This window comes from Ictalurus punctatus, chromosome 19 (genome assembly GCF_001660625.3).
Source record: "Ictalurus punctatus breed USDA103 chromosome 19, Coco_2.0, whole genome shotgun sequence".
In the NCBI taxonomy this organism is placed as follows: domain Eukaryota; kingdom Metazoa; phylum Chordata; class Actinopteri; order Siluriformes; family Ictaluridae; genus Ictalurus; species Ictalurus punctatus.
Genome location: NC_030434.2, coordinates 3783251 through 3796869, shown reverse-complemented (window position 1 = coordinate 3796869; position 13619 = coordinate 3783251). Strand labels below are relative to the sequence as shown.

The window sequence follows — 13619 nt, the reverse complement described above, 5'->3', positions numbered from 1 at the left end:
GGGGTGAACAGCCCAGTCATGGCCGCAAGAGCTGGAATGCTCATTATGGCGTACCCAAACTGTGCATATCTGCCGAGTCGTTCAAGTATGGCTGTACCAATTTGCTAGGGATTCGACCTATGTCCCCTTCTAGCCTTTATCATATACAGCTGTATGTTTCAGCGAAGCCAGAGGACAGACTGCAGCTTAATAAAGTTGAGGAATGTGTAAAGGACATTAGTCATTGGATGCTTATTACATTTACATTTACATTTATTCACTTAGCAGATGCTTTTATCCAAAGCGTCTTACAAATGAGAAAAATACAAGCAAAGCGATATATCAAGCAGAGAACAATACAAGAAGTGCTACCATACAAGATCTATTAACTGAATTCCAGAAAAAGCAAAGCGCAGAGTGGAGGTGTAAGTGCATTTTTTAAATTATTATTATTATTATTATTATTATTATGAGTTGGTTAGGTGTTGACGGAAGAGGTGGGTCTTTAGCTGTTATTTGAAGATGGAGAGAGATTCTGTGGTCCGGATTGAGGTTGGAAGTTCATTCCACCACTGAGGAACAGTTAGTGTGAAGGTTCTGGAAAGGGACTTTGCGCCACGCTGAGTTGGAACTGCTAAACGTCGGTCGCTAATCGATCGCAGATTGCGAGAGGGAACGTAGGCCTTCAGGAGAGAGCTGAGGTAGGAGGGTGCTGTTCCTGACAAGGAACTTCCTTTATTAGCTTCCTTTAAGTCATTAAATAGAAAACTTGTGTTTTTAAAAAATCTGTACTTTAGATAAAAATAAAGCTTTTGTGTACCTGCATCTGCGTTTGTATCTGATGCCTGACATAGATGAGAAAGTACCCTAAAATTATTTTTACAAGACATACATTTTTAGTTACAGATTTTTAAAAATCATAATATAACAATACAGTTTTGCTGTAAACACAGATTATCTGCTGATACACATGTGCTTTGATTGGCATATGAAAAATAGAAATGTCTTTTTTGATCCAGCAAACTTTGTTCAGATAAATGATGCCTATGTATCACAATAAACCAATAGCAGAAAGGTAAACATTTCTTACCAATGTAGAAAGCAGCATTGTCCTCCAGAGCATGATCATCTATGTATGAAATTCCCAAAGGCTGTACTGGAGTTTCACCAATTCCACGCAAGATGTTCCCCAGTAATACATAGATCCACATGGATAACCTGGACTCATTCTCACAACCTGATGAAAAAAAGTACAAATACAAAAAGTAATACCTCCCATAAAACCAATGAATTAGATATTTATATGTCTGTATACTGTACACACTTTCAACTCTGATGTTCATAAACTGAGTGAACTGTACCTGTGTTTAACACTGTAGAGGGGTGGTTACCCACAGACAGCATTCTAGGTGGACTGGCTGGACATGGCGTGACGTTATAAGTTGAGTTCACTGAAGATCTAACTGATGTTTCAAACTTATATCTGAATACAAGCAATCAGTTCAGTTTAGGTAAGCAGGCAAAAGAAATTAGAGACAGCAGAATGCACATTATTCACAAGATCTAATGCTTGATGCATTTCACATATGCTTGTTACACATTCAACCATTTAGGCCTAAACATAGGGCCTCCTCTGAGGTTTTTAAGATATAAATTTCACACTATAAATTTATTTCAGCGTCCAAAATGGTGAATTTGCTCCATGTCAAGTAAGAAAAGTGTTTCACTTTATGAATAAAGGTAAATGAAGGTTGTTTATGAAATGTGTTCAAAATCCACAGCTATTTTGGAGCATTGTTCTGGCCAATTTTATGACTAGCTATATTGCATTAAAAGTAATTTCATAAGATAAAGTGCTTTTTTGTGCAGCTATTCTCCTACCTTTGAAAAGCAGATGCTGTGCACAATTCTCTGCAAAAGTATTAAATTACATCAGATTTGTTGTGGATTACAAATGTCACAGATACCAGCCAGTATTTTTATTTATTTATTTATTTATTTTTTACTGCAAACCAGTATGCTCTTAAAGTAAATTTAAAAGTCAAAGCTCTTTAAGTCAAAATTCATTATATGTCAGCAGATATTTAAAAGAATTGCAAACTGAACAATGTGGCTGTTATAAATATTCAACCCCTTCAGACTTGTACATGATAGAACCACATTTTATGTCTCAGGAAGTTTTTCCTCGCCACCGTCACCTCTGAATTGCTCATTACGGATAAATTCATTCATTTAAAATCTGTATCCTGTGTTTATATATTTCTGTAAAGCTGCTTTGGGGACAATGTCCATTGTTAAAAGCGCTGTACAAATACAGCTGAATTGAATTGAATTTTGCTACAGTAACAGCTGTAAGTGTGTTGGGGTAAGTTGAGTTGGAGTAAGTTCCTACCAGCTCTACACGCCGCTTGCGAGTGATTTTCACCCATTCTTCCTAGCATATTTGCTCTTGTTTTATCGGGTTGGTTGAAAGCTGTTTGTTGGCTGCAATTTTCAAACAGTATCCCCAGAGATTGATGTGGCCACCACAATATTTTATTGTAAGGATGGTGCTAACTGAGGTATGGCCTGCGTTTGGTTTATACCACACATAGTGCTTTAAAACTTGCCCAAAAACAGAACTTTGACAAAACTGGGTCACTCCTGTGCTTTCCTGCGGTTCTTTTGGAGCAATGTTTTCATTCTAGCCACCCTCCCATACAACTATGCTTCTCTCACCAGCCTCTGTCTTGTTTGTGAGTTGAGTTTTAAGGGACAGCCTCTAGGTAGTGCTTGGGTCGATGTTATGCAGCTTCTACTTCCTCTCTGTTGATCCAAGAGTGTTTACTGGGACGTACAACCTCGAGATACAATTTTACACCCTATTCCTAATTTATGAAATTCTATTACTTTGACTTCCTTAGAATGCGCCTGTGTTCATTTGATTGACAGTCTCTTCAATGACGGTTCCTCTGAGGTGGTTTTGGTTCATAAAATGCGAACTGTTTTTTTTTTTTTTTTTTTTTTTTTATTGTTTTTTAAAATACTTGCTGACCAATAATTCATTTTGAATTCACTGTAAGAGAACATGAGTTTGCAATAAAAATAGTGACATCATTTGTTATTCGGACAAATCAAATAAATTCCAGGGGAATTGAATACTTTTACAAGTGTATATTCATGACCTAAATATTTTGTATTTTTAAAATTTCATGTGATTTAATAGTTAATTATGTAAGATTTAATAAACAGATGACATAACCTATATTTACAGTATATACAGTGGATATAAAAAGTCTACACTCCCCTTTAACGCGACAGCAACTGTGAACCCAGAAGTTTTCAACATGTTCCGTTAATCTTAACTGACAAATACGATGGCTACCCAGAAAGATATAACCGGTTTTTAATGTAGTGTGCTATCCTCTTCTTCAGTGCTGCATCTCATTTTGCCAGAGATGCAGACAAACTCCTCCAAGTGCTCAGTCTACACACTGGCAGAGCACTCACCTGGGCCACTGCCACTTTTGACTACACAACAACACAAATTCCTTCCTACATCAACTTCAAACAGGAGTTTTGAGAATTTTTAAACCATCCCGAGTCAGGCATGTGGACAAGAGGTTACTTTCCCTCAAGCAACTCATCAAACTCTCTTGTTTTTCCAGCCCTCATTGATTCCGGAGCAGTGGGGAAGATTATGGACAAGACAGTGGTTGAGTTGTAAAACGTCCCTTTGTTCCCTGCAGAGGCAACAGAGCACAGAGCACTAGACGGATCACGAGTGGATGTGTGTGAGTGTGTGTGTGTTAGTGTGTTTGTGGGGTGGGTTGGGGGATATCCAAGCATGCTCACTGGAGAGTTGCCACTGTCTTCCCAAGATCCAGTGATTTCATGGACTCACCATGAGCCATGAGTGAATTCTGAACACCCGGAGTGAATTCTGTTTTTAACAACTGCCTGTCTCTCCCATGTCTATCTACCCAAGTAAAGTCCAGACGGGTTGAGTACAGTGACCTTACAGAGACCTGTTCAAGGTGTGCTGCAGGTTCAGCAAGCATCAAAGCTACCCCCTCATTGACCATTGGATTGTGCCACTGACCTCCCCCTAGAGGCAGGTACAACTCCCCCACCGAAGCCCTGGTTGTACCTAAATCACAGGTGCCTCAATGCTGTCTTGATCAAGTACAGGTACTACTTTTGGTTCTGTCTTCCATTGAACAGGTGAGAAGAGCCATAGTTTTCACTGCATGATGGACCCACTTGATCCACTACATGATGGATCACAAAAATTTGGAGTAGATGAAGACAGCCAACAGACTCAACCCCTGTAAAGCCAGGTAGGCCCTATACTTTACATGCTTTAATTTTTCAATCACTTATCAGCCTGGTTCAAAGAATGGCAAAGCTGACTTCTTGTCTCGCATCCATAAAAATCCTCACATCCACTAAGCCCCTGAATCCATTGTACTGGGGTCCTGTTTTTAAACTTAAGATCCACCAGGTTCAACATGACGACCCCACATTGCTAACACGCCTAATGGAGAAAACTTGTGTGCTTCCAATGAAGTGAGAAGAGGTGATCCATTGGGTCCACACCTCCCTAAACTACTGGGCCCCTTAACAAGAGGCGCAGGCATCTTAGGTAGTCAAATTTTGGTGCTACATTATGCAAAGAGACATTAAACAGTATGTTAAATGATGAACAGTGTGCTTTCAAACCAAACCCTTACACCAGTCACCTGCTGGGCTGTTAGCCACTCTCCATTCCATTCTGCCCCTGGTCACATATAGCACTCAAATTCATCAGCAATCTTCCCAACTCCCAAAGGACACACCACTGTTGAAAGCATTGTGAACCATTTTTCCAAAGCCTAGTTCCTTCTCCGTTTACCCAAATTATCCACAGCCATGGAAACAGCAGAAACTCTGTTTAAGGATGGCTTTAGATTATATGGCTTCCCCAAAGATATAGTGTCTGATCAGGGTGTACAATTCCCATTTAGTGTCCGATAAGAGTTCTGCAAAAGGCTTACCATCACTGAGACGGAAGCAAGCATTTGGTATGGCAGTTTAATCAAACAACAAATCCAAAGGGTTAGACAAAAAAATAAACGGGCTAGTGTCAGCTATCTTGCAAACAATGTAGAACAGGCAAGGCAGAGAAAAAAGGTCGAGGGAATAAACAAAGTCAAAACCAGAACAACAACACGGGATCATGGCTTGGTAAATGACAGCGATAACATCAACTGAGCATAATACTTCACAATGACACTGTGTGTGAGAGTCTGTTAAGTAGTGTGGTGAGATTGTTAGTGTGATTATTCTCAGGAGAAGGTGATGTGTCTGTGTGTTCCATTGGGAGTTGTAGTCATCAGCCATGTCTGTAGTTTACAGTGCTTTCTGGGAAATGGAGTCATGAGTTTGCTGTGACATGACAGTCTGACCTGTTCTGCCTTCTGTTTTGCCTCCCATGTTTTTTCTTCTTGTCCTGCCCTTCTAATTAGTTTTTTTGGTGTATACTCCTGTCTTTTTTTTTTTTTAACTCAGCTCTGCCCTTTTGAATATTCTCTGGATTGTGTTTTTTTTATTTGTCTGTTTCGATTGAGTCCTTTAGTCCTTCAAACATGGATCCTTACTCTGTCTGAGTCCTGTTCATTACACTCTGCTAACATTCCATGTAAAAGATCTTTCAAATCTAGTTTGCTTTCTTGTTTTCATTGAACATGTGTTTTTAAACGGTAATGTGGTGCTGTACAGTACTCCTTATAAAAATGAACATAATGGTTTAAAATAAACATTACACACAATTTTCCATGACCCAAAAAAATACTAACAAATATGCAAACAAATTATCATGCTTGAAATTTTTTTACTATTTTGAAATTTAATTGTTGTTGGAATAATTTGGCTAGATACAGACCACCAGTCTGACTGAGAAGTGGAAATATATTTAAAGTGTACATAAAATTTACACAATGTGTCTTAAGTGAAGGTACATTTTTTTATTGTGACACAAAGGTCCATTAAATAATTTTTTTTTATTTGTTGGTTGCATAAGTATTCACCCCATAATCAATACTTGGTAGGAACACCTTTGGATGAAGTGAGCTGCAGTCTCAACAACATCTGAGGAATGATGGAATTGGCCAGGTCAAGGATACCAATTATAGGCTCTAAATTAGCCAACCTGACAGCCATGGTGGCGGGTTGGATGGTCCATTCCGTTGTGACAGAATTCAATATGCGAATAAAGGGAAATTCGAGGTCAGGCGTGGTCATATACTTGCCACTGATGACTGGTGGTCTCACCGGAAGGAAAGCTACTCCAAGCTATACACTATCAGAAGTACTCAGTGCAGAGGTACTAATAACTACCTGGTAATTCATGATATCCATGCTTGACAGTGTGTCAAAGACAATAAATAATAATAATAATAATAAAATTAACAAATGTACTTAAATGTGTCAATACATGCATTGGGACTCACAAATGTACAAAGGTAGCCCTCCAGCTTACCGTCCAATAATAAAGTGAGGGAGTGCAATTAGGAATGTCCCCAGTGACATCAGAAGACAGCCAGTGGCAATGATTTTTGGTCGATGAAGCTTGGCACCAAAGTAACTGACAAAGGCAATAACCAGCAAGTTACCTATCAGTGAAAGCAAGAATCAGGTGAAGGGAAAATGCTTGTTTATCCAGTGCATGTTCATCAGGGCATTTATTGAAGATACCCTGTTCATTAAAAAAAAAAGACATAAATGAGTTAGACCCATGTGTTTCTAACATACATTTATACATTTAAGAGCCATATGCTGAATGGCCAACTTGAGTCAGCGATGAAAGTCCACAAATTACATCAATAAGATGCAGTACAGCTTATTGCTGTACATCAATGTGCAGCGATAAGACTGTCTTTAAACGCAAGTGCATGCCTTTAAGCTTTAAAAAATGCCTCATGGCTTGAAGCATAAGCTGTAAGTATTATACAGAAATGACAAGTTATAGGTATATTAGTATACAGTATAGAGTAGGTACAGTGCCCTCCACTAATATTGGCACCCTTGGTAAATATGAGCAAAGAAGGCTGTGAAAAATTGTCTTATTGTTTAACATTTTGATCTTTTGTTAAAAAAAAAATCACTAAAATACTCTGCTCTCATGGATCTCAATCAATTGCAAACACAACACAGGTTTATAAAAAATAATATATTTTTTTAATTGCAATAATTATTGGCACCCCTTTGAATTCATATTAGAAAAATATATTTGAAGTATATTCCCATTGATATTTTAAATTTTTTTAGTACACCTGGGTGACTAGGAACAGGAAATTGTTCACCAATAGCTTCCTGTTTCACAGGGTTATGAATATGAAGTAACACATAGGCCAAATTCCCTTCGTCATTCATAACAATGGGTAAGAGCGAGGAATATAGCTGTGATGTGCGGCAAAAGGTTGTTGAGCTTCACACAATGGGGCGTGTCTATAAGAAAACAGCACAAGCATTGAAAATGCCCATTTCTACCATCAGGGCAATAATTAAGAAGTTCCAGTCAACTGGAAATGTTATGAATCGACCTGGAATTGGACGAGTGTCTAGATCGTCTCAACACACTGTGAAGAGGACGGTTCGAGTGGATAAAACATCTCCAAGGATCACAGCTGGAGAACTGCAGGAGTTAGTTGTGTCTTGGGGTCAGAAAGTCTCCAAAACTACAACCCGAAGTCACCGACATCACCACAAGCTGTTTGGAAGGGTTTCAAGAAAAAAGCGTCTACTCTCATCCAAAAACAAACTCGAGCGTCTTCAGTTTGCCGACACTACTGGACCTTCAAATGGGACCATAGAACCCGATCAAAAGTACGTCATGTCCACGGTTAAATATGGAGGTGGATCTTTAATGTTTTGGGGCTGTTTTTCTGCCAGAGGACCTGGACATTTTGTTAGGATACATGGCATCATGGACTCTATCAAATATCAACAGATATTAAATGAAAACCTGACTGCCTCTGACAGAAAGATTCAGATGGGCCGTGGTTGGATCTTCCAGCAGGACAATGATCCAAAACATCATCAACATCAACACAAAAATGGTTCACTGACCACAAAATCAAGGTCCTGCCATGGCCATCCCAGTCCCCTGACCTGAACCCCATAGAGAACCTGTGGGGTGAACTGAAGAGGAGAGTCCACCAGCGTGGACCTTGAAATGAGAAGGATCTGGAGAGATTCTGTATGGAGGAATTTTTCACAGCCTTCTTTGCTCATATTTACCAAGGGTGCCAAAATTAGTGAAGGCCACTGTATATTATAAATATTGAACATACAGTTATTATTATATACTATATTATATATCATAACTGTGAATTGGGTCTCACTGCATAATTCATTGCATGATTTGCTATGATCTGGTTTTAATCATGAAACTGCTAGTTATGTATGTAACTTTGATTCTATGTACCCGGGATAACTACCAGGGACAGTAAGAATCATCTGGATACAGTCTTGTGCACTGTATGTTCTACTTTATCCCTCCTGACCGCCAGAAGCACCTGGATAATATATGTATCATGTATAGTACCATGACACACAGGACTCAATTATTGGAATATGTTGCTCAGAAATGACCGTTGTCCTCACACCACTTGGAGGGACAATGTTAAACTTCTAGAACCAGGGGAAAGTGGCTTGTGACACACAGGTAGCAAGGAGCAGCAGCAAAGTGTGATATGGAGTGATATGCCTCTATATAATGCTCATGAGGAGGAAATGCTCCTTAGAGAGTAACATGTCATGGTAGGGACTGGGATTTTTAAAGTTATTAGGCAATTTGATTGGTTAATTCAATTGAATAGGTTTAATATTAACCTTAATAACTCAAAAACAGGTAGGCCTACAAATAATGCCATATGAAAAACCCCAAAGAAAGATGCCATCCACAGTGATGTGGTGAACTGCAACCAGAAAGGATAGTGTTTTGGGAATAGAACAAGGCAATTTGGTGCACACCAGAGCATGCAAGATCATTGAACTAGGGACTTGCATTCAGGAATGCTTCATAGACTGCTGGGTAGAAATCACAAGTTGGAGATTAATTCTGAGGTGCAAAAATCCCTTTGCTCATTCAGCACAGCAGATCTGTTTGGGAAGGGAACTGCAAGAGTCTTCTAACCAAGGTCTTGCCAGTCACCCATGGGCCATTCTATAAAGTTCCAGCCTGGCCTTCATTTTCAGCTGATTTATGTGTTCTTATCATACATGAGACTTACATGCCCCCTGTAGTCAAATTACCCCACAATTCTCCTCAGCCTGTAAGAGAAGGGCCTGTGGTGTCTATCTCTCTCTTGTGGGGAACTTCTCCCACATTTTGTTTTTTAAGAAAAGCCAGCAATCTAGAACCCAGACCCTCTCATTATAATGAGGAGAAATTTCTGTTTGTGGACTTTGGGGTCCAGCTATAAGTTGATACCCCACTTATGAAATGTTTGAAAAGCTCTGGCAGGAGAAATACTGCTGTTATCAGTGCTAGCATTCTAATACTGAAGAATTATGAGTCCTGCTTTGGCATTAGGGAACACTTTTCTGAGGACACCATGAGAATGAATACAGTACATGAGCAAGGGGGGTGGATGTATTCTGAATGGCTTCTCCTTAGCGGGGACACACAGGAGCTAGTTGGCCAAGCACACCGATATCATGATGCCACTGCCCGTTAGTGAAGAAAAGGCCACTTATATACACCTCTCCCGTTGCACTAGAGGGAAGCAGAGAGTAGAAGGAAACTTTGAAAGCCTGCTCTTGGAAGACAAAGCTTAAGGAGCATCTGTGTGCTAGGGCAGTGGTTCCCAAACTTTTTACAGTGGCATACCCCCCCAGGCATTTAGTATCCTTTTGCATACCCCCTCTCTGAAACTGTGCTGTCTGACGATGGTATCCTCTGTATTGTTTTTTTTGGCCTTTTCCCCAAGCATTAAACCAGCTATATCAGCTGCAGCAGGAAGAATGAAGTCCTCCACAATAGTATGGGGTTTGCCCGTCTTAGCCACTCTGCAACTCCCCATGTAGGATGCTTCCAGGCCCTTCCTATTTAGGTTTTCCTACGCTGTTATAAGGGTCTTACTACTCCTGAGTTGTCTTAAATGTCTTTCAAAAAACTCTCGAGGTTTATTTAGCAGAAAGTAAGTAGCATGCTTTGTTTCTAAATGTCTGCGCAGAAATGCTGGTTTCATGCAGGTATGAAAGAGTACGTTTGCACATATACACACTGTAGCTGGGGGTTTTCTTCACTGTCAGCGTATATAAAGCCCAAAGAAATATATTTTTCATCATATTTGCGCCTCTTTGATGTTTTTTCTGCGAATTGCTGTTGAAGAAGAGATGGCGTTTCAACTTCAGATACATCGCTGTCTGTATCAGTGTGAACTGGGCTAGTAGCAGTGGGTACACTTACGCTTGCTACAGATGCAGTGTTAGAGGGACCTGGGCCACTGCTGACTGTGGATCAGCGGCGCTTGCTGTGGTTGTGGGCCAAAATCTTTGTACTTCTCCATTTTAAGGCTAAGAGCTATTACTTACAGGGGTTCCCAAACTTTTCCAGGGCAAGGCCCACCAAATGGCATTAACATTTGAAAATACAGACTTCTGAATATATCCCCCTTTTTTTAAAATTAATAATTACATCTTATATCTTTACATTACATTACATTAGGAATTGATTGTGTGTGTGTCTGGTTGTCTGAGAGTGAGAAAGAGAAAACCTACTAGTTGGAGGGATGGGCACACCAAATTGTTGAGGCTCCCCGGGCGCCCCCCGGTGGCCCCTACTTTGAAAACCACTGACTTAACTTCATCATATAGCCATGTGCTTAGGATAAATGACATGCGGTAAGATGCGCACTGACACATGACTGTGAGTAGATGCAGTTTTGACCGTGAAAGACAGAATAATTTGATTGGATGTCATGTACTTGACCTTTAGAACATTGCAATTTTGCTGTTTGTACACTGGAAGGGGCACAAGTTTATTTTCTGGCCGTGAGAAAAACATGGATTAGAATTGTAATGATATTTAGTGAGGCGGAATTAAATGAACAGTAAATCTCAGCCTTTTGCTCCCGTACCTCCTCCATCACCCCGTGCACCCCTGGGGGTGTGCATACCCCAGTTTGGGAACCACTGTTCTAGGGTGATAAGGATCAGTCCTGTATTTGCTCGGCTTGATCTAACAAATTTAACATAAGAAATAGGAGGGACTTTAAGAACAAATTCAACCCTCTCACATGTAGGATTGGAATAAACCAGCTGTTTTCTGAACAAGGAAGTAAGGGTAGTAACTGTACAGTAATGTCTACCTTTGCAGTCACTGAGAGCATGACTATCCCTGTCTAAGGCATACAGCTTGTTGGAGGTCGATCTCAGTATCAGAATGATCAGTTTGTTTGTGTTGGTTGTGTGGTTTTGAAATCTGCACACCCCTAACCAGAGCTTCTTGGAATACTAAGTCATACTATGTTTTCTTTCAATACTATGTTATATGACACTGTGTGACTTTTGAACACACACACACACACACACACACACACACACACACACACACACACACACACACACACACACACACACACACACGAAGGTATTCTGGTGATTCTCACTGACCCTGGTAATGAGGAAGGATGAAATAGAATCATGGACTAAAATCTTATAACCTTTGACAAAAGAAAAACATATTGAAACCATCCTCATGGCTGGATCGGGAAGCTGTCACAAGGTTGCGATGGACTTTAACAGGAAACCTGGCAAGCACATCACACACATGGTGTGTGGCCAAAGCGGCAGCTAAACTTGGGAGTGATGAGTCTGTGTGTGTTTACAAAGAAATGGCAATCATGTAGAGGATGTTTTGTAAATTAAGTTACATTTTTGCTGACAGGGTTAATTTTCCCTGTGTATGGAGAGTTTTGAGACACCCTGTATATGAATCTCTGCATCACATTGTTAATGACTAACATACATTACATCACATCTATCACCAACGCTAATAAGGCATAAAGAATACTGATGGGTCAGTGAAAGGCTGTTAGTTCCATAACAAAAATTCCCTGCAACCTCAGTGAAATCCACAAGCATGATTTGGTGGGGTCTGCTGATGCATGATGATATGGCTCTTACCCATTTCAAAGCTGCCATCAATGATGCCTATTAAGTAACTGGGGATGTCAAAGCGCCGCTCCAGCTGAGTTATTGTGCTTTTCATATAGCTTCCAGATAAAGCTTTTGAAAAGTATGCAAAGGACAAAGCTACAAGGAACATCTGGAATGAAAGAGACATAGGTTTATAATTTTACTCACTTTCTCAGTGCTACTCTGAATGCAGAATATACATTACACTCATTCCTGGTCTTATCTATATTCTATCTCTCTCTCTCTCTCTCTCTCTCTCTCTCTCTCTCTCTCTCTCTATATATATATATATATATATATATATATATATATATATATATAAAATCTATATATCACAAACCTTCTAATTTAACTACTACATTCCATATCTACAGGAACTACTGGTTTATGAGCAGCAGCAGTCTTGGCCACAGATTTTGGTGGGGCAGGACAACATTAATAATGACATAGCCTAAAAATGAATTAAACAAAATTAAGTTGAGGCTACTGTCTAGTGATTTTTTTTTTGAGTAACCCCAGAATAGGCCCTCGAAATATGAGCGTCAACAACATACAGTCAAACATACCTCAAACCACACGCAGACTAACCTTAACCCTAGCCAAGAAAAATTTGGGCATTGGAAACGGGAGACATTTTCCTACTTTTTCTCAGCCTAGTGTGGGGAAAGAAGTATTTCACTCATATTTCGGATGTATGGAAATTATGAACTTGATGATCCCCCTTTCCCCCTCCCAATCTTCGCAATATATGGTATTTGACAATAGAAATGGTACTGTATATCACAGACTAGACACTTGTTACAGTTCTTATTTCTGACCACTAGGTGCAATAATAACTCTAGAGTACAGAAGCTAGAGTAAGTGGGGCAGTGAGTACACTGACTCATAACTGTGCATTATCTAGAAAGGCATGTAAATTATTGGCTTATATCTGTCAAAAGGCAGCTTGATTTTTATATTGCTTTTTAAATGGAATCTATCTCTAAACTCTCAGAAACGATTATTTACAGTACAAATGCAGATATTTTTCTTTAATCTGTTTGGAAAGTTGTAACTGAAAGCCATTCTAGTCCGAATAGAAAGACCAATTGGGAAAAACATTAAGTACTTATTTAACTGTTGTCCTATGAACAGCGGATAACAGCCAGGGTCAGTGAGAATCACCTGGATACCTTCTTGTGCATGCAGGCATACATGCTGAGACTTCAACAATGTCTACAAAGTGATTGTATGATGTAGTATTTAACATGATTGGCATTGATATACAATCATCACGACCTGGAACCATCTCGCTGAGTTCTCATTGTTTTGGAGCTTGATCTGAATGACAGGGATTCCTGGTGGTTATAGAACCAGTTTGGGGCCACAAGTAGGGCTCCATGGAGTGATTGCTGAATTCTGTTCATTGTGGGCAGAGGAGGGATTGTGTACAGTATACAGTGAGCCTACAGTCATGTGAAAAAATGACACCCCAT

At 39.7% G+C, this 13619-nt stretch overlaps 1 protein-coding gene across 5 annotated transcripts in view; it reads right to left on the bottom strand.

Annotated features, from left to right (window-relative positions):
* The window catches only part of slco1c1 (solute carrier organic anion transporter family, member 1C1), a 54286-nt gene that overhangs the window by 31077 nt on the left and 9590 nt on the right, over positions 1-13619 (bottom strand). For 3 of the 5 annotated variants that reach the window (XR_008398359.1, XM_047162233.2, XM_017493674.3), the window contains exons 2-5: positions 12133-12274; positions 6479-6611; positions 1341-1462; positions 1070-1216 (exon numbers count right to left, since the gene is read on the bottom strand). Coding sequence is in view for 2 of the 5 variants with exons in the window: in XM_047162233.2 (XP_047018189.1) it covers positions 1070-1216; positions 1341-1462; positions 6479-6611; positions 12133-12274 (544 nt within the window). In the remaining 3 variants the exon portion in view is untranslated. The remainder of the gene's footprint in view (positions 1-1069; positions 1217-1340; positions 1463-6478; positions 6612-12132; positions 12275-13619) is intronic. The other 2 variants (XR_008398360.1, XR_008398361.1) reach the window with 2 other exon arrangements.